This window comes from Oryzias melastigma, unplaced genomic scaffold (genome assembly GCF_002922805.2).
Source record: "Oryzias melastigma strain HK-1 unplaced genomic scaffold, ASM292280v2 sc00240, whole genome shotgun sequence".
Lineage (NCBI taxonomy): Eukaryota > Metazoa > Chordata > Actinopteri > Beloniformes > Adrianichthyidae > Oryzias > Oryzias melastigma.
Window position 1 is genome coordinate 245,019 of NW_023416887.1, and position 21,820 is coordinate 266,838.

The 21,820-nt window shown below is 40.1% G+C and overlaps 2 protein-coding genes across 3 annotated transcripts in view; one reads left to right on the plus strand and one right to left on the minus strand.

The window, feature by feature from the left end:
• The window catches only part of LOC112141385 (protein mono-ADP-ribosyltransferase PARP14), a 43,310-nt gene extending 28,444 nt beyond the window's left edge, over positions 1 to 14,866 (minus strand). Inside the window, exons 1-7 of one of the 2 annotated variants that reach the window (XM_024264513.2) lie at positions 14,597 to 14,866; positions 12,291 to 12,388; positions 9,121 to 9,148; positions 8,765 to 8,842; positions 6,544 to 6,705; positions 4,682 to 4,807; positions 1,078 to 1,179 (exon numbers count right to left, since the gene is read on the minus strand). In XM_024264513.2, coding sequence (XP_024120281.1) covers positions 1,078 to 1,179; positions 4,682 to 4,807; positions 6,544 to 6,705; positions 8,765 to 8,842; positions 9,121 to 9,148; positions 12,291 to 12,388; positions 14,597 to 14,768 — 766 coding nt within the window. In that variant the 5' untranslated portion in view covers positions 14,769 to 14,866. Of the gene's footprint in view, positions 1 to 1,077; positions 1,180 to 4,681; positions 4,808 to 6,543; positions 6,709 to 8,764; positions 8,843 to 9,120; positions 9,149 to 12,290; positions 12,389 to 14,596 lie in introns of both variants that reach the window. The other variant, XM_024264512.2, reaches the window with a different exon arrangement.
• A 69-nt stretch (positions 14,867 to 14,935) lies between these two features.
• LOC112141387 (cip1-interacting zinc finger protein) lies at positions 14,936 to 15,911 on the plus strand (the record flags this gene model as incomplete). The annotated part of the gene is given in 4 exon segments (XM_024264514.2): positions 14,936 to 15,149; positions 15,476 to 15,577; positions 15,652 to 15,721; positions 15,787 to 15,911. Coding segments are annotated over 3 exon segments (224 nt in total), but the record flags the coding sequence as incomplete, so codon positions are not given.
• Positions 15,912 to 21,820: the final 5,909 nt, after the last annotated feature.

The window sequence follows — 21,820 nt, forward strand, 5'->3', positions numbered from 1 at the left end:
CTGTGCCAATGACAAATGAATAAATTGAATTGAATTGAATAAAACAGATGATAATACAGCAGTCTCCGACTGTATTTTGTTGTTGCCATGTGACAACAGCTGATTGTGTACGTAATGCACCAGTGGATAGTTTCAAATCCAGAAATGGTGAAAAACTTTCCAAAAAGGAGTAGCAGACATGTCCCTCGATTCATTAGGTGTAAAAAATATCCACTTCTGTCAAAATTGGTTGATAATAGGAGGATAGCAAAACAAAAACAGCAAAGCCAACTCAGAACTAGTGTAGGCTACCTGCCAGCCAAGACGTGCTGCAGTAAAAAATATGATAATTTTATTATTATGATCTTCTTTTTTGTCGAACATGGACTTTTTTTAATCCTAATAAGAAGGATGTCTGCTGCTCTTTTTGCTCTTTTTTCCACCACTTCTGGTGCATTGTTTACATGATCAGCTGATGTCGCCTGGCATCAAAAATGCAGCAGCACATCGCTATTATTTGGTTTTATTTAGCAGAGCTATGGTTACCAGACAATTTTCCTGCCTGAGGATCAACATTCTACAACATTCTAAAAAGTTTAATTCTATTTTAGTTTGATAAATAGAGCCTCAATGGTCATGTATCCACGTTTCCTGACTCGATGTAGATCCCTGTGACTCCATGAAGTATTTTTGATGGTAAGTTAATGGGTAATTTTGGATTCAAGACAAGCTGCAGTCATATTCAGAACAAACATGTTAAACACAAAGTTAAATGTTGCATTTTTTTCTTTGCAAAGCTGTGAACAAATTATTAATTTGTACTTAATTTTGTCTTTTCACAAACATTTCTTTTTGACAGTTATCTTATCCATTTAGACTAAACATTTACCAAAGTTGTAAAAATGAGCTACTTAATTGTGTTTGTTTATCCATCAGAGTTCAGTGCCTTAAAACACAGAAACAGACATTGCTATTATCTAATATCTAAGCCATTTACCTTTCAATCACTACAGACTGTTAGAAGTTTTACTTTTTTGGCAATAATAAAGCTTGAAAAGCCACAGATTTGACCATCAGTAAACAAACAAAAGATAGAACCTTTGGGGTCACTGAAGGAAACAATGGCCGCTTGTTCCTCTGGGATCATGACAACGTTGTTTGGTAGAACCCAGATCTTCTCCAACCAAAGCTCCAGCATGTCTGCAGAGAAACCACAAACTAATTTAAAACGCAATTATGTTCTTAATCAGAAACAGCAATGTACTTTAAGATTTGACATCCATCCATCCATCCATCCATCCATGCTCATCTGGGCTGGGATTGAGTGATGGGGGCAGCAATCTAAAGAGTAATGCCCAGACTCCCCTCTCTCCGGCCACTTCCAACAGCACCTTTGGGGGAAACCGGAGATGTTCCCTGGCTAGTTGAGAGACGAAGTCTCTCCAGCGTGTCCTGGTTCTTCTTCTTCCCCAGAGTCTCTGTCATGTGGGTCATAATCGAAATGGAAACAGGAGGCATCTGAACCAGCCACTCAAGGGATTTAAACAGGCTCCTTCTGATGTGGAGGACCAGCGGCTCTATTCCAAGCTCTCTTCGAGTGACAGAGCTTTTCACTTTACCACAACAGACCTGCACAGCGACTGCATAACAGCAGATGCAGCTCCAAGCCGCATGTGGACCTCAGGTGCCTTTTTTCCCTCTCTTGTAAACTAGACCTCAAGATACTTAAACTCCTCCAAATGGAGCAGGAACACTCCACCCACCCAGACAGGGCAAACTACCTCTCTACAGTCAAGAGCCATGGCCTCAAACTTGACCAGCCACTTGACACTCAGACACAAACTGCCTCAACACATGCTAGGAGTCCTGCCTCGGTGAAACCAACAGGACAACGTCATCAGCAAAGAGCAGGAAGGAGATCCTGTGGTCCCCGAACTAGACTCCCTCCTGTCACTGACTGCACCTAGAAATTCTGTTCATAAAAGATTATGAACAGAACCAATGATTGAGGGCAGCCCAACCGCAGTCCAGAATCCACTGGGAACAGGTCTGATTGACTGCTGGTTATACAAACCAAAGTCCTGCTACGATCATATAGAGAACAAACGGTCCTCAGTAAGGCTCTCCATACACCATACTCACTGAGCACTCTCCACAGGATACCGCAGAGAATGCGGTCAAATGTCTTCTCCAAATCCCTAAAACACATACGTATAGACCGGAGGAGTGAACTCCCACAAACTGTTCAGCACCCTATAGAAGATGTATAGTTGATACACTGTTCTCCAACCAGGATTGAAACCATGCTGCTGTTCCTGAATTTAAAGTTTGACTATTGACCGAACTATTAACTAAACTCAATAGTTCTCTAGTATCCTGGAATAGACTTTCCCAGGGACCTTGAGGAGCGTGATTCTCCAGTAGTTGGAACACATCCTCTGATCCCCCTCTTTGAAAAGGGTAACCACCAACTCAGTCCATACTGGTGGTACTGGTCTGGACTGTTGGACTGGAATGTAGCAGAGATGTGTGAGCTAAGACAGTCTCATAGCATCCAGAAATTTGAGGTGTTTAGAGCAAACTTCATTCACTCCTAGTGCCTCACCACAGTGAAGCTTGTCGACTACATCGGTGACTTAAGCTTGAGTGATGGACACTCCCATCCCAAAGTCTTCAGCCTCTGTTTCCTCAAAAAGATACGTGTCAGCAAAATTGAAGATATTCTCAAAGTATTCTTGTCACTGCCTAATAATATCCCTCATTGAAGCCAACAGCTTTCCACTTGCACTGAAAATGAGCTGGCTTATGAGTCAGTCAGCCAGGCTTGGTAGGATTCAATTTGAGAGAATCCCTAACATATTTCTGGTGTCCACCACAGGGTTCGGGATTTGCCACCACAACAGGCACCAGAGACCTTGTGACCATAGCTCCGAACAGCAGCAGAGAGAATAGAGATGGAGGACATGGTAATCTTAGACTCAATGGCCCGATCCGAATACTCCCCTTTTCCCTCTCCCTTAGCCCTCCCCATTCATTTACCCCTCTGTGGTTGCTCCAAACGGAGGGTGATGAAATATAGTGTCTAATATTCCGGTCATGACTTTTGTTCAATGATGTCATCAACATAAACAGTCCGCTAGCATTAGCGCGGAGCTTCCAGCGCTTGAATAAACATAACAAGGGCACCAAAGAGAGCGCACCAAAGTGAAGAAAAGTGCTTCTTAGTGCGACGTGGTTTACTCTCACGATAGCGGACTTTGGACTTCTCTAACTGGAGTGTGAAACATAAAAAATAATAATCCGGACACTACTTTGACTTCAACTGCCACTTCAAATCAAGGGGAAGGGTTAAGGGGGAGGGAGAAGGGGAGTATTTGGATCGGGCCAAAGTCACCAACCTCCCTCGTTACCTGCTCCAAGACCTCCTGGATGTGAGAGTTAAAGAGCTCCCTGACGAAGGACTCAGGCATTCCCAGCAGACCCCCACAGTACATTAAGGTATGCCAAGTCTTTCTGGTCTCCTTCCTCGCCAACGAATCCAACTCACCACCAGGTAGTGATTAGTGGACAGCTCTGCCCCTGTCTTTACCCAAATGTTCAAGACACATAGCTGAAGGTCACCTGAAATGACTACAAAAGTCAATTACTGATCTCCTTTCTATGGTGTCCCGATGCCAGATGTGTCGATGGACAACTTTGTGTTTAAACATGGTGTTTATATTGATAAAATATGATGAAATCACTGGTTGGGTTCAGATCATCAAGGAAATTCCTACCAATCACGCCCCTCTAGGTGCCACGGTCATTCCCCACATGGTTATTAAACTTCCCCAGGAAGTTGAAGGAAGGGTCATGACCCTCTTGTCTACCAGGGTGAAGTCCAACACTTTGAGAGTCCAGGCTGTCCACACAACCTTAGGCTCCTTCCCTCCCAGAGAGGTGACATTCCATGTCCCAAAAACCTAATTCTATGGCCAGTGTTTGGACCATCGATGTACCCGCCTTTGACTGCCACCCAAACCACATTGCACTGGCACTTTTGAGCTCTCCTGTAGGTGGTGGCCCCACAGGATTTTGACTACGAGCCCCAACGCCAACCTGGCTCTAGAGTGGGGCCCTGGTGACGCTAATCTGGGTAATGTAACTGAATCTTGTTGGTTAATACTTGTAAAGAGGGTTTGAACTGATTTGTCTGGGTCGTCACCTAGGACCCGTCTATCACGGGAGACCCAACCTGGGGCATAAGCCCTAGAAACGCCTCCATCATGCTAAGGTGGCAGTTCAAAGAGGAGTGATTGTGATTGATTTTATCTTGTAATTTTCAGACTTTTTTGGCTGTTTTCAACAACTTTTTTATTTGTATTTTTATAACAAACTGTAGACCCAAAACAGAATGCAAAATGTAAAACTAAATAACTAAAAATATCAAAAATTTGGGGCACTTCAGATACAAACGTATACCATAGAAATCTGTTGGATATCCTTTTGTTTAAAAGTTCAAGGTATGGTTGGAAAAAAGTAAGGATGATGTTTTCACATCGATACAATAAAAAAAAAAAAAAAAGTAAATTCCACCAGAATATAAAGCCACATAATGAAATAAAAGAAACTCCAAAGATTTCTGAGCCCATTGTTGCTTGAAGAAAATTCAAGTACCAACAAGTATCATATATTTTAAGCTATTTCAAATCCTTCTAAGTACCTTGGCTCGCAGTTGAAGGAAGACTCTCCACTCGAACACTCCTTGCTTTCTCCAGTGGTCGGGCGGTCAGGCCGTGCTTCTGGAGCTTTGGGTGTTTCTCGCAGACAGTCATAAACTTCTCTGCAACTGCAAGATACTCCAGATTAACCCTATGCTCCTGAAACAGGCTGGAGATCATTGTCATCAGAAATTACAGCAGTCAATAAATGAAGACTTTCTCCTGAAATAAGACTGAAGCACCTTTAACTTCCACTCGGATCATCTTTTCATCTATTTCCAAAGCTTTCCCAGAGGTCTTTTAATTGTGATTACAGTGTGTTTGGCCAAAGTTTAAAAACCTGTGTCGTTTTCTAAGACATAGCTTTTGCAGGAGTTCATTAGAAATTCACCTCTGAATTGTGGGTGGGACCATAGTACGGAGTAAGCCTGTCCTTACTTTACATCACTCATCTGTTTATATGCTCTTCAGCTCCTTCAACCTAACATTACCAGCAGGGCTGGCCCTGGCCATAGGCAACCTAGGCAACTGCCAAGGGTTACCATCTGCAGGAAGGGGGCGCCAAATTACAATGAATAGGCTATATATTCATGTTTTCTTTTCTTTTTTTTTGACACAACATAACAACACACACAACATCATAAAGTTTAACATAATCAATAAATTTGCATGGTGCTACACCCCCCCTTGCCTGATGCAGCCGCTGTCTAAGCTGTGTGGGTTGTTTATGTGTGTGTGTTGTCATTTTTGCCAATGTTTTTTTCTTGGTCCACAGACTTGGAGGAAATGCAGCAATATGGATCTTGGCCGCACGGAAATATGTGAGAATAACATCAGTCTTTCTTTTGTCTGGTCACGATTGAAAACACAAGTTTTCGTGATTTTTTGAACGGTTTCCAGGGGACTGTTCGAAGCATGGAGCAGCATTTCTGCACCATAAAGCTGAAGCCACTCAGAGACACAGTTCTCCAGGAGACACGGTTTTCCCGAGTCCAGCAGCTGGACGGACTGCAGTCACCATAACACCATAACGAAGCATCCTCCCTGTTCACAAACGTGAAGCTTTGAGTCTGGCTGTTCTGTTCAGAGACGTGGTTCGCTCTTGCAGAGCAGCCGATCGGTCCTGTTCGTGCTCCAAAGCCTCTTCTGGAGCACCAGACTGTCCATGCATGACGTAAAAACCAGCAAAGTAATGACTCACAATCAGAATGAGTTGATTACATGCACCATGGTCAGATCAACAATCAGTAAAACCCACCGATCTCAATCGGAAGGGAATTTGGATTGGGTCAAGAGTGTTCCGAATGGTGTGTTTACATGAGGCACTTTTACTTATATATAACTAAGATTTTTCTTAAGCTATTTTGGAGTTTAGCTACTTTTTAGCTACATGCTAGCTGTTTTGGCTAACCTAAGTTTTATTTTTTATGTTTTTTTTATGTTTTTTATGATAATTTGGCATTTATCTAATATTTTTATCTGACTATCAGCTTCAGCGTTTTCAGCTATCAGCTTCAGTGTTTTCAGCAGCCAAATTCAGCTTACAGCATTCACACCAGAATTATTGCAGCTAATGCTATATATCTAGTTCATAATTATGTTAAAATGTACTGTATTAAAGTTTTAAAAATGTGGTTTTAGAGTGTTTAATAAATGTTTATCCTGTTCCACTCGAGACCTAAGGTGTGTTTTGGATTTTGGCCCCCTGTGCGATTGAGTTTGACACCCCTGATCAAAGCAGCTTCTGTGAACAACAGAAACTAAAGGATTGAACACAGAAATCTAGATTTCTGTTTCTGCTTCAGAATGTGGAGTTTGAGTCAGAGCAAAAATCTTCAGGCCGCTCCTCGCCAGAACTTCCTACCTGCAGGCGAGCTGAAAGTGACCACAGCTGCGTGGGACTCCCGGATGATCTCCAGACCGAAGTTATTCTCATTCACGCCAGAGACGGCCTCCACCATCAGCAGCAGCAGATCTCTGGACAAGTTGTCTGAGATGTTCTCCAGAACTACAGCGGGGGGCAGACCTGCTGAGGGAGAAATCATTACATCCTAAACATTCTCTTCTTCTTTTACTTTCTGAATGAAGGAAAAAGATTTTCTAAAGAACATTTTTCAGAGCTAACGTTACTGAATCAACTATTTAAAGTCATTACATTTCACTGTCAATGTATGATTGAGTTTTTTGAGTTTAAACAGTTTATCCAAAGCTTTAAAATAACCACTTTTATTCTTGTTCGCCCTGAAAAATGACAGGTTTCAATCCTTTGAATTTACTATTTATTTTACAAGTTAAAAGATTTTGAACACTCCAGAGAAACTTCACCTTATTTCAACCGTCTGTTACAATAAAGTTATGATTTTAATCTGAAAATCTGTATATTGGTGATGAGTTCAAGACGTTTTAGGTAAACTTGACTAAATTGGACATTCTTTTACAACAAGAATATAGGAAAAAACAAACACAAAAAAGACTGAACCAGTAACTTTTCTGCCTTTTTAAGTTTATTCAAGGTAATGATATAATTTACCAAACTTTAATGATTTTATTAAGGACAAGTTCATTGTTTTATCCTTTAAAAACTATTTTGTTTGTGAAGTATTTAACCACTTTTTATCATTTGCCTTTCTTTTAAAAAGGTTTCCACTTTTCAGCTAATTTTACGTTATTTTTTATATCGTGGAATTCTCTTTATTGTTCTTTTCTCTTTTAAGTTCATTTAACTACTTTTTTCTTCATTTAGATCAGAGGTCTGCAACCTTCAACAGTTATAGAGCCATCCTGGAGGATTTCTTACTGACTACATCCCAGTAGGAGCCACAAGGTTTTATTTCACCCTTTAGAAAAAGAAGACACTAATTTGAATTCATGGTATTTTTACGATTATGATAAATACAAATACATGTGTTTTTTCAAGGATAAATAAAACAGAAAAATAAAGAGAAAAAACCTTTTTTCTAAATATGAATTGTTTTGTAGTAAAGGTCTACATGACTTTCTTTCAAAATAAAAGACATCCTGTACCACATAAATCATCTCATGTAGTAGTTTATGATGAAACGCCATCAGTGTTAAAAAATAAACACACACAAAACTAACGTTTGCGGTGCATCTCAACCAGAAATTCATAAATCTAAATAAAAAAATAGTAAACCAGAGCTAATGAAGTGACCCTAATCATGTTTTTAATCATAAATATCTTTGATTTTTATTCAAAAATAGAGCATCTTAAACTCTGGTTGTGTTTACTGGCTCCAGATTGACTGTCAAACTGTTTTAGTTTGGGTAGACTATGAAGCCAAACTGCTTGATGGATTGTTGGAGCATTATGGGTAATGTAGTCAGTATCCCGGTGGTGGAATATATACTGTCCTTCAACTGTTTGTAAAAAGAGTTTTTTTTTATTATTATTAATAAATCTAAAAAATACGTTACTTTTTCAAATAAAAAACAAAAAACAGGGCCACAGTGGAGGCGTTAAAGAGCTACATGTGGCTCCGGAGCTGCAGGTTGCAGAGTCCTGATTTACAGGAAAAACAACACAAAGCAAGAAAGTAAATGAAGAAGCAACAATCTCCACAAGCATTCTTTAATAGGAATCAGTTTTTGTTGTTTTGGGATATTTTATATAAATAACAGTTCACTGTCAAGCATTAGTAAACTTTTTAAAGCAAATCTAGCAACCAGACAGCCTTATAAACATTGTTCTAATGGCAGCTTTTCTCATTCTTTTTCCAAAAGTTGTTTAGAATTATTCAAAATCTGTAGTATTTTTAACTTAATACACACAAGGTAGATAATATATAAATCATGTGGTGTTCAGTCAAACATAACTGCTTTGTATTCATCTTAACCATGATTTTAAAAACTGAAAATTTGCTAAATATTGTTTACTCTGCTCATATTTCTTAAACTACATTGATAATAAAATATTCACATATTTGTCGGGTAATTAAGGCTGATGCAGGAGTTGTTAGATATTTCTTTTTCTCAACTCTCACTGGTTTAGTAAGGTGTGATCCTAAACTGGAGGCAGACTCCGCCCCTCTGTGATTCCCCTGGAGGAGAGGATGTTACAGACTGACCTTTCACGTCTTGGTCTGCTGCAGATCCAGCTTCAGGTTCACTTTCAGACTCTGAGCTCTTTAAATCTGATGAAGCTCCTGACAAACATGAATCAGATTTATACATCTGTCCATCAAACATCTCAAACAAAAACGCTCAATAAATGAAACAAAAGGTGTTGTTTTATCATTTAGCAGCAAAAGTTCAATTCTATGAAACAGTCCAGTTTGACTCTTAGTCTGTAAACATGAAAAGATGAAGCTTAAATCAAAGATCTTGATTGATTAAACATAATAAAATATGTTTGGAGGCATTAAAGTCAACAAAGTGTTTGGACTGAGAAATAGTAGTTAGGATGTGAACAGAAAACTCTCACCTGAATCTGTCTGGTTGCTTGTTGAGTTCTGAGGAGTAAACAAAGGAAAGTTAAAAGTTTATCATAAAGGTGCTTTTACACCAAACGCAATTTGCGTGAAAAATTCGCGTGCCCCGCCCCTCTTTCGCCGCCTGTCAAAAAATGTGTTCCTGATGCCGCAGCCACATGTGGGAGGAGCTACCAGCTCTGTCTGTGGATATCTCCCGTAGAATGAGTGAAAGACACATACGATGTTGAGGAATAAGGTTTTTTGATGTGCTGGATGTTCTTATTAAATCAGAGCTCCCCAACCTCTGAGCCAAAAATCTGTGCCCCGCCCCTCTTTCACCGCGCACCGCATCCGCGGCTCGCCACCTGTCAAACGTGATCCTGAGCTAGAGGCCGTGCTGCATGTGTGTGTCTGTGAATGTTAGGGCGCTCACACCGGCTGCCTGCATGCACACCGGCGAGCACCCCACACCTCCAATGAATGGAAGACACATAATCAGATTTATTTATTGTGAGGAGTTCTACAAAAATCTACAAAAAATGAAAACCTTCAAAGAAGTTCTCGTTATCGGGGCTTCTGTCTCACTCTGAGGGGTGTGTCTGGATGACAGCTGCTTCCGTGGAGTCTCTGGGTCTTTTTGACTGAGGTTAAAGGCTGTCCTGCATTAACCCAAGAGGAGGGGATAGGGTATCTTTTTTTATTATTGTCTAGAGGAAAATAAGTAAAATATCACAGTTCAGGAGACCCAAGGCTGTCTCTCTCCCGGCATGCTGAGCGAGCTCCGCTGAAGGCTGGCTGTAGCCAGAGAACCGCAGCGGAGCGACAGAGCCAAAACTCTTGTATTAGATTAGTATTTTCCCGCTGATCAGGTCACTCAAAATGTCACGTGCCCAAAGCTGAGTTCCTGATTGGTTGATGCAACACAGTGACCTGTCAAACTATTCACATTTTGGCTGTGCCGCCCGATTCGCGCCTTGTCGCCCAAATCGAGCTGTTGGCAGACCTTCACGCTGCGCCAGTCCATCAAATCTCACCGCGGGGCTTTAATTCACCTCAGCGCGCCTGTACCATTGGTTAACATTGAAACTGTCCGTCTCTGAAGCACGAATCATGTTCGGTGTGAATTCACCTTAAGTTGAACTTGCATAGTCACAGGATGTTCACATCCTCGTTTGCCTCAATGTACAACATCTAAATAACAAATGCAAATTAGTGACTTAACTGGCACATATTAAGGTTTATTTTGGCGTTTTAATGTAAAAATGATTAAAAATGTCACTAAATGTCACTAAATGTCACTAAATGTCACACCAGACAAACATCAAAGAGGTCCAGGTTCAAATCCCAGCTGGGTCCGTTCTGTGTGGAGTTTCCACGCTCTCCTTGTGCATGTGTGGGTTTTCTCCGGCTTCCTCCCACACTCCAAAAACTCCATCACTCTAAAATGTTTTTAGGTGTGCCTGTGTGGCCCTCTAGTGGACAGGAGGACCATCCTGGCTGAACCCCACATTCACCAAAAAGCTGGGATAGGTCCCAGCAGCCCCCTGACCCGGACCAGGAACTAGTTTGGAAAATGGAGATTCTGTGTTTGAGGAAACAATCTAATGTTCAACTGCAGGAGGAGCACTTTTATTTTTAACAGTCAAACTCTTAGTTTGATCAACAAACGCTGAAGCTCTTTATTTTATAAAACCAAACGGTGAATGATGCCAGTCCCTGCAGATTAATGATTATCCAAAGCTCTTCGTCAGATCTCACTGAGATTAAAGGTTGGAGGAACTTGCACTCTGAACATGGAAACACGTCATGACTGGAAACTGACTGGAAACTCCAGGTTGTTCAGAACTGTGAATTTAGAAGACAAAATTACAGATTGTAAAAGTGGAAAGAAATCATTAAAAGTGGAGAAGATAGTAGATAGCGTTGGTCCTTCCACTCTTTGTTGTCAGCAAAAGGAGGTTTTCGGAGCTAACCACGTCAATACTTAGTCCAGGGGTCTGCAACCTTTACCAGTACAACAGCCGTTTGGGCCTGTTTGGTACTGATCCAAACAAAACCGGATAGGGGCTCCAAAACTTTTTTTATTTTACCCTTTTAAGAAAATTTAATACAACTTTACATCATTACATTGTCATTTTTTTATTATATTTATTTTAAAAGACTTCCTGTGCTGAACAGGAACATTCAAGCGAACCAAATGATTTTGTAAACGGTAATACTTTAGGTTTACTTTGGTGATCCTTTTTCCTACTACCTACTGCTGTGAACTGGAGCATAAACATGAAACATGATTAATGATCTTAACAAAAAAGTCTATGAAAAATACACAAATCTATTTATTTTAGCCACTCCCCTCTGATCAGCTACGAACCCTTATCATCCAGCATAAGATAAAATGTACCTTAAAGTCATAAAATAAACTCAGCAATCAGAAAAGATCAGAGTTTTTACCAAAGTTTTGCCTAGCATTATTAATCTGTGTATTCTGGAGGACAAACACGACCTAATGAAGTCAGCAGGGGTATAAAAACTGTTACAGTTTATCTTCTAGGTTAACCTCAGCCATAAATTTATAAACTTAATCAAAATAAATTAAATAAATGCTAATTTAGCAACCCCTGCTTTTAAAATGTACTATTATTTTATTTTTAGCCTGAGAGCCAGAGTGGAGGGGTAGAAGAGCCACTGTGGCTCCGGAGCCGCAGGCTGTAGACTTCTGGCTTAGACTAAAGACGTATAAGACTAAGCATCCAAGACTGATTGGTGGAGATAGTTGGATTGAACAGGGTTGAGAACTTTGATGATAAAAAACTGTGGAGATTAGGATTTGTTGTGAAATGATCCAAAACAGCAGGGACGTTTGTTTTTCGTTTACTGTGGAAGTTAACCAGAAAGTTGCCCAAAAAAAGGTATGAAGTGAAAAACACCATTTCTTTCTATCTTTGTGCTTTTATCAGTTTTGACTCTAATAGAGATTTAATACATGTCATTTTAATTTAAAATATCCAGTAAAAAGACAAAGCAACGGTGCAAACATATACTCAATAGTAAGAATTGTGCTTTGATCTCTAAATTGTTGAGCTCGATTGATGAATTAACCTAAATAACATCCACAGCTTTGATTCTTAACCCTGATTAGTTGATTGTTGATGGATTTTCTCTTTGATCAGCTGATTTTTACCTTTTCCAGATGACTTGCTTCTGAAGTCAGCTTCAACTTGATAGTCTTCTCCCCCAGGAGGATTTGATGATTGTCCCTCTGCAGGACCTGCTGTCTCACTGCAAACAAACATCACGTCAGTTTTCGAGTCTCAGTCCTGCTTTAATTTGGATGCAAAGCTGTGAATCTGAATCTCTCTGACTCATTGTGAATACACTGACGGCAGACGTCCCGTCCAGTAAGAATCGTTCTAATGGGCTTTGTGGGTCCGGGCTTTTATTTTTGCATTTTGTACAGGGAGGGAACTAGCAAAGTGATGATGCAAAGAGGTTCTGGTTTCATCAGAGCTCCAGCTCTCTCTGCATCCAGTCACAACTGAATGTGAAGAAACTGGAATGACAAGCAGTCCCTCCCAGTCTGAGACCGGGATTTGAATAACTCCAGGTGAGGGATGAGCCCCTCCCACAGGCTCACAGGTGGAGGAGTTAAAGAGCCCTTACAATGATTTTCTTAAGTCTTTCAGAGTAAACTGTATATATATATATATATATACGATCATATATTACCTTAACACCACAAAAAATATATATTTATTAAATATGATCATTTTTGTGGACTGTGTTAGTACACTGAAGTAAAAAGACTCGATCTCTGTGGCTCCGCCTCTCGCTCCTTGTCGGTCCCGCCCATTTCACAATGTCCTCCTTGAGCCTGCCCCTCCGAGCCTCCTCAGCATGACCAAACTTTGTAAACAAAACCACGTGACTAAAGATCTCCTCAGTCATTGGCCAGCAGCGATGGGGGCGGGTCAAAACAGAAGAGAAAGATGGATGCACTGCGGTCTGCAAATGCTTTTCAGGGTTTTTCACTTCTTCAAACTTTGTATTTTCTGATGGGTTTTCATCGTCTGTATGAAGGTCAGGTTCAACACTTTAACTGCAGCTTTGGTACCGCGGAGGAATCCTGCATGACGGAGACGCTACAGGTAGACACGCTAAAAGACACGTAGGTAGAATCGATGTGGATCAGGTTAAAAGTTGTTTTATTGAGCATGAATTCATCCGACCACATTTGAATGAGTTTCCGTGTCTCATCGTTGTGGTTTTATGACATTGTTTTTAAGAGAATTCTGTTGGAACTGCAATAGAGCTTTAAGATGACGTCACGGCAGCAGCCCGCGCTCGTGCCGCGTAACGAGACACAGAAAAGAGAGTTATATGTTTTTTAGTGTTAAAATAAACGTTCTAACAAGTAAACAGTTGGATCAATTATTTCCTTTTGGATAACATGACAATCTAATGTTCTACATTTGTCTGCAGCTCACCAATCGGCTCATTTCTAACGTGTTTACATCACGTTACTGTCGGGTATGGTGGCCGTGTTGGTTCAGTTGTTCCACTCTCGGTTCATTTCGTATTCAGACTGAGGAATCTCAGAGTGAACAGAAGTTCAGTCTGATTATAAACGAACCGAGACCACCTTGAAAGACGGGTCAGAGAGCAGTTCCTGGTACAGGTGTGATGCTGAGGTAGTTCTCTCCTGCCAGGATGCACATTCTGACAGGGATAACTACCTCTGCACCACAGCTCCACGGAGAAAGTTCGTTGTAGTCTGGGGGCGGAGCTTGCAGCTCAGACCCTTCCTGGAGGGAGCAGATGTCATTGTACTTACATCAGCACGTTTCCACCCGCTCGTTTTCATGGGTATGGGAGGGGCTGCTGCAGACAGTGCAGGTTTTTAGAGGATTACTCTTAAATGCATGAACGGATCAAATTGCCGTTTTGGGGTTCTTTTTAGAGAGGAATGAACAGTAAAATGCATTTAAAAGCTCAAAAAGTAGAATTTTCATGGTAGGGCCCCTTAAAGCTCCCAACACATGAGAGGACGGGATGGAGCTGAGTCCAAAGTCTTTGACCAGTCTGTTATGATGAAGAGTGTTGAGTCACTGGGCAGTCCTGCTTCTCCATAAACAGGTGGGGCAGATATCAGCTCTCTTTGGGTGGGGGCCGGAGTGTGAAACTCAAATCTCCTGGAGAACATCAGAAGACTGATGCTGCTCCTCCTCAAACACCAGATCACTGACGGGATCAGCTGATCACAGCCTCAGAGGACACCCCCAACCGAGTGGCTTCACTCTGTGACAGCGTGGAAAAGGGGAAGTTATGATTACCCCCCACGCCTGCGCGTGACATTTACACTCGCACACACACGTGCACTTAACAGCAGTGCCTGCTGGGATGTCAGCTGACAGGAGCGGGCCTGTATGTTTAGTTGAACAGAATTCAGTTTCATTACAACATCTGGAGGTTCCGGGTTCGAGCACTCACCCTCCCCGGAGTTGAAGTAGACTCTGGCGGCGTTGTCCTCCAGCTCCACCCGGCAGTCTCCTCCGCCAGACTTCTTCTTGCTCTGGAAGTAAAGCTGCAGCTTCAGCTTGACGTTTTTGCTCTGGGACGGATCCCAGTCCCCCTCCACGATCAGCGGCGGACCGTCAGCCATCCCGCCGAACAGAACCGAACCGGACAGAGAGACAGACTGAGGCGCAGCAGCGGGGAGGAGGTTAAAGTCTGAGCTCTGACTTTCACTTTCCCTTCAGCCGAAACACTAAAAACCAAAACGAAAGCTCCACTCCAAGAACACCTTTAAGTTTCATTTTTCATCAAACACTGATTGAAAAAAAATATATTATTTAAAATTTTATTTAAATATTGTATTTGTTAATGTTCTTCTTTGGTTAAACTTATAGGACTTTCTATGCAAAAAATGTCTTTGAGTTACTGCCCTCTGCTGGTCAATACCGGAATGACATCGAAAACTCTATAACATAACATAAATAAATGTGACACCGTATGTAAATATCAACATTCCCCGTTGATCCAGGTATTTTATGAAAATTATGAAGCTCGTTTTGAATTCAGGTATCGTATTTACTATTCAGAAACTTTAAAATTTAACTGAATCTGCTATGAATGTTATAATAGATGCAAATGTTGTTAGGGCGCGCGCCCGTGAACATATACAATTCTTTTTAAAATGCTGGAATTAATTAAGGAAAAAATGAGGATTTATAAATATATGAAGACTTTTTTTATCTTCTTAGTTTGTGTCGCCAGGTGTGAAACTCGTACTAAATGTGCTCCAGATGAGAGAAAGACGTGCAGATGTTTTCTTTAGACATGTGGATTTCCTCTGCTGTGATGTAACAGCAGACATTTGCAGGAGGAGAATAACCATGAAGACTGTTGTGCAGGTCAGAGCTGGGCTGGATCATCGGTTGCCATGGTAAAGCGGACGCTGAAGACAGACAGGTGAGAGGTGCTGCAGGTTGTGGAGTTTCATCTGTGGTGCAGCGGATGTGTGATCTGCTTTGGGCTCCTCACAGGTCCTGCCTGGTCCCTGCAGAATGCAGCACAGCCAGGATTCCCTTTCCCCCCGCCCCTCAGACTCAGCAGGTAGTAAACAAAGTACCTGTGCTGTCCTGTAAGGGTTCTTAACGAGGATGCACTTCTATCTTTAGACTCCAGCAACAGGAAGCTCGAGCAGTCAGCCTAACTTCAGCACGACCTCAAAGGAAACTGATGGGCGGAGCCACCAGGAAGGGTCTAATGGAGAGGCGGAGTCAAAGATAAGCAAAATTGATGGGTCAGTTTATTTAGTGCTTGAACATTTGTGTTAAATAGATGATGTTTGTGCACAAAGTTTAGACTTCTGCAGGTCTAAGAAACATAATTTCTTTACCTCAGTTCTCAGAACTTTGGTCGTCTTCTGATGCTGTGAATGAAGATGAAACCTGTGAAATGGATCATTTTCTGTGACAGACATGTCAGATATTTGAGACAAATTCTCACCAGAGCTCCTGCTGACCATGTCACTCTCATCGCTCTGATGCCAATGGCGGCATGGAAGTTTTCTGGCTAATATTCTCCACTGCCTCTGAGAAAATGTGAATCAGCCGAGAATCAATGTATTTATTCAAACATAGAAAAAGCAGCAGAAAAAAACAAGTGCAGCAGTGAAACACGGCAATTAGCACGCAGAACTCATGATACAAACTTTGTTTTCTAAATGTTTTTATGGCCTGATCAATCTGATCAGCATCCTGTCACAGTGAAAGAACTACCAGGACACCGTTTCCCACAATGCATTGTTTTGCAGTCTTCAGGTCGTTTTGCAGTCAGTGCAGCTCCAGATTTCCAGCTGCACCCGCCTGAGCAGGCGCCTTACACCCGCCCCTTTCTCGCCGTATTTTCATGATGGTTGACAAGTGAGTCAAAACTACCCAAGATGCACCGCAATCCAGGCGGTCTGTGCAGCGCTGCATCTGCCTGCAAGATCTCAAACAGACTTATTCTCACTCAGGGGTGTGTCTGGATGACAGCAGCTTCCACTGTGTTTCTGTGTCTCTGTGACTGAGTCTGAAGGATGTCCCGCATTAACCCGAGAGAGGGGAAACATAGTGGACCTTTTTTCTGTTATTGTCTCCACAAAAATAAGTAAAATATCACAGTTCTGGAGACTCAAGCAGGCTGCCCGCTGTCTCTCTCCCGGTGTGTGGAGCGAGCGAGCTCCACTGAAGTCCTGGAGGCTGCAGCCAGAGAACCGCCGCGCTACGCCTGGGCGATATGGAGAAAAAAGAAAGTCCTGATTTTTTCAATTTTATTTCACGATTTCGATTTTATCACAATTTCTTTAAAATAAATTCAAATTGACAAAAATGGAATTATAATGAAAGGAGTAAACACATTTTGAACAGATATTTATATTTATTCAAATTAAATAGTTATCTATTAAGATGAATCAGTAAATATTGCAAGAATTGTGCATTCTACTGCTACAGGTAATGCACTGCTTTCATATGATCAGCTTCTAAATATCAGTGAGTTTTTATTTTGCCTTTGTGCTAAAATCCATAAAACAGAGCTTGGAAATGATTGTCACCCAAGACCAGAAATGAGGGAGACTGATGAAGTTTATAGCATGAATGACTGATAAAGTTTAGTAAAGTCCTTTCCCTGTTAAAAACATCTTAAAGTGCTAAATAATAATATTAATAAAAACACCTTTTACCACATTTTCAAATGAAACTAAACTTTTATTATTTTTCAAATGTCATTGTAGTTTAAAGTCACAGACAGTCAACAAGCTTTTGCCTTCTCGCTCTAGCAGCTTTTCGTAGAATATCGTGACACAACGATCTCTCAAAAATGACAGATTGTCAGCTTTGGAGATCGTAAGACGGTTTTATATCGTCACAACACCCACCCCTATGTGATATATATATATAGACAGAAAACATTCCCAGTGGTGTTTTAATTACGATAATAATAAAAAAAAAATCCACAACCTAAATGTCTTAAAAAGCCATTTTTCATGTTGATCTGAAACCTCTGTTTCCAAAATCTCCTCTGAGGGGGCGTGGCTATTAGCGCTAAGCAAAGTAGCGCCGCCCCTGATCCCCACCACCACCTTTGTCAGCAAGCTTGTGCAACCAGGCCATTGTGACATCACAACACCCCATTAACTGAAACAGTGCATCTTTTGACAGTTTGGTTGAAAGCAATTTTAAAAGAAGAAATACTCTTTCTTACTATATTTGTTCTCTTTCATAAGAAAAATGCCACATGTACGTGTCAAAAACTCAAAAACCAGTATTTTCATCGGAGGGGAACTTTAAAGAATAAACAGATATTGATACACTTGTTTTTTAAGTCATCTTTCATTCTGATTTTTGTTGCTTGATTTTGAAACTCTTTTTCAGTTCTTTTATTGTAATCTCATTTACTTCTTGAAATGTAATGTGTCAAAATAAGCAGTAAAAATATTAAATTACAAAAAGGGGCTAAAATGACAAAAATAATCTATTAAAAGTAAATTTTTCTGAGCAGTCAGGATCTGATGGAAAAGAGCCCAAAATGCAGGAGACCAGGTTTCATGACAAGAACGGAAAACTTTATTAACTCATGATTTAAAAAACTGTGAAAGACAGAGAGAAACAGAAGCAAATGACCAGGAGGAAAAACAGACACTTAAAATCACTGAGGATAAATCAGGTGAGACTGACACAAAACATGGCACAATAAAAAAAGACAGCAAACAAAAGGGTATAATTATGTCATTAAAAAAATGGTATTTAATTTTTCTATGTCCTTTGCTAATTTTACACGTAGAACTGTACGTTTAAAACTTTTAAAATCTTATTGTTGTTGTCTATGAATGAATACCTGATGTTTGTTTCCCGATGAATCTGTAGAATTAGTTTATTTCAAAAAAGGTTGCCAAGCAAACATCCTCAGAACCTGACAGACAGGGGGCAGTCTTGTGCTTGTAAACTGTAACCTGGACACTTCCCACTCAGAGGTGTCAGATGTTGGTGGACTGAGATGTGGGTGGAGTGAATTCTCAGAGCTTTTGCACTCCCATCAGTTTGCATTCAGAACAGCTTCCAAAGCCCTCCACATCCAACCGCATGTGCCGCTCATGAAACCGTCCGGTACAGGAAGCCGCTCACAGACGGAGAATGTTTAAATGATCAGGAATTTTGAATTTCTCCTCTCAGACTTCAAAAACAAGAAATAAATTCTGCAGAAAATCGGGGATATTCTCTTCTCTGCAACGACTCTCAAAGACAACAAAATGTCAGAGGACATCAGCAGTTAATAAGTTCAAGACATCAAATTATCTGCAGCCATCTCAGGTCCCTGTGGTAACTGGGGCCGGGTATCCAATATCATTTCCTGAAACGATTCAATTCAATTTTGAGTTCACACATTTATACCCATTCATTTAGAAATACATTAATAATCTACTATATGATTTAAATATATTCATATGAATCTGATCCAGTTCACATACTGTAAATGTATCAGTGAAATACTGAGATTGTTAATATCATCCAGTGTTACATGGATTCTCTAAAGGAGAAGTTCTAACTAAAATGTTCAGATCATTAACATTGGAAACATTGTTCTGCTTCTCCTGGAGTACGTTTCAGTTTGGACACTAGGTGGAGATCAATTACACCTTATTCCAGAAGAAGAAAAAAAAATTGTGGAAAAAAATGTGCTTTAGACCACAAATAGTAACTTTAAAAATATTTCCTTAAAAGAGTTTGGAAAATTCATGTCTGTGAGTTTATAAAGATGTTTATTTAATCAGAAATGACCAAGCGTTAGCATTAGCCGTCCTATGGGAAATACCATTAAACGTTAGCATCAAGCTAGCGGTCTTTAGCCTTATGTACTAAATCGATCTATATTTTTATGAAACAATTATTGATTTATTAAGCTTAAATTGATTCAAATCGATTAATTAATTTTATCAACCCAGCCCTAGTGGTGAGCCCAAAGACAAAAGTGATTTGAACAAACAGTGTATGTAGCCAAATCTGGACCATAAATATTTGAATCCCAAAGAAAACATTAAGAAAAAAAAATTGATTTTTTTTTTTTAATGTCCTAAACTTTTTGCAATTCTAATATAATTATTATTTTCAACTTCAAATGTTCTGTTTTTTTAGGTTTCAAAACTCCAAATTTCAATTTCAAAACTTTTTTTTTGTTTCAAATCTTGTTTTTTTAACTTTCAAGTAATTTTTTATCGTTTTTGAATCTGAATTCCCCCACTGACAGGAAAACCTTCAACACTCACACGCAACTGTTCATAAAAACCAATTTACTTTGCTGTCTTCTCATATTCTGTCAGTATTTTCATGGTTTCTCCACCTAATTATGTAGAATGTGTCAAAGTTCTCATTCATCTAGGTCAGGGGTCGACGACCTTTAACATTAGGGTCGATTTCTCACCAACCACAACCTAGACGGAGCCACACATCCTTTAGAAAAATAAGACTTTGCATTTATGTTGTTGTTATTTTAATGAGAAATATAAATACACCATCATTTTTTGGTGTCAGTAAAATAAACTTTAATAGAAAATATATTTTTTTCCAAATATAAAACAGTTTATAACTTTTAGCAGAGGATCACAAGACTTTCTTTCAAAATAAAAGACTTCCTGTGTCACATAGGATCATCTCGATGGAGCAAACCTAGTGGAGGGTAATGTCACGTCAGCAATTAAAACAAAAAAGTTAATTTTGAACATTTGTGGTGCTTCTTAGCCAGAAATTCATAAATCTAATTTTCTAAAATTAAAACAGAGCTAATTAATTGTATTTTTTTAACCATGAGGCCCAGTTAAAACTCTGGAATTTGTCAAAATGTTTAGTTCTTGATTATCAAACCTCTATTGCAACTGTGCTATGGAAGCTTGTGGAGTTGTGGTGGACCGAGCAGTAAAGGCAAGGACAGCCAAAAATATATCAAAAAATATTTACATTTATTTCAAAAAAGATATCTCAGAGAACAAAAATGGGCCCTTAAAAGAGGTCAAAGCAACAAAAGTAACTGAAACTTTAAATAGGAGGACAAATCAACCAACTGAACAGACAGAGCAACAAACTTAAACTGACCTCCTAATTGGAAACACAAGGAAACATATATAGTGGCTGATCAGACCAACTAGACACACAAGGGGGAACTGAAAAAGACTAAGACAACAGAAATACAGCAAACACAAAATTAACTTGTCCATCCTAAAGTAAACTAACATAGAAAAATAGCAAAAATAATAGACATAAAGTAGAATGTTAACTGAATCAATGTTTAACACAAAAAGAGTTTCTCCTCCCCCGGGCAGTGGTTCAGTCCAATTAGTGTCCTGCAGCAGCAGCAGCAGCAGCAGCAGCAGCAGCAATGGTCCCCACAGCATCGGTAACTCAAAAAACACAAGAATAAATTAATGAAAGAAAATTGAAATAAAGCTTAAATTGTGTGTCAATAAACTTATATTTTAACAAAAACAAGTGTCTTGTAATTGAAATAAAAATATATCTAAAGGTGAGTGTTTGTGGTGCAGGTTACTGCCCTGATGGTATGGCAGCGTAGGCAGCCATCACAGGAGTGATACATTATTTTACTTTTTTAACTTTCTTTTAAAGTTACTTTTTTGAACTAAAAGTTTTGTATTTTTCTTTAACCAGAGATCTTTAATGGAGTGGTAGAAGATCCAGACGAGGCTCTGGAGCTGCAGGTTGCAGGCCTCTGATCTGGGTGATGACGTCTTGAAATAGCGTTTCATTGCTCATCCAAGAGGCTTCATCAGTTTGATGCACAGATTTACTGAACGGGTCATGTATGATATTCAAGTTTTCTGTTCAGACAGACACTTGTTGGAGGTCAGGGTGCACTCAAACACAGATTTGTGCAGATCAGACTCACATTTACATTTGGAAGGGTTCTCTTCTCATGTATTCTGCAGAATGAAAGCGCAGACTTACAGCAGTTTAATACCTTTATTTATTCAGGTAAAATTGTTTACAAACAATTCTTGTTGACAAACATTCTGGTAAACATGTGCTGCTGTTTTGTCTTCTCAGCCTGTTTAACGAGCTGAGACCCTCCTCAGCACAGCAGACGCTTCAGGAGCTCCCCACATCCTGGAAGCTGGAAAACAGCATCCTGAAGTGGAGGTAAAGATGAGATCAGTTCAAT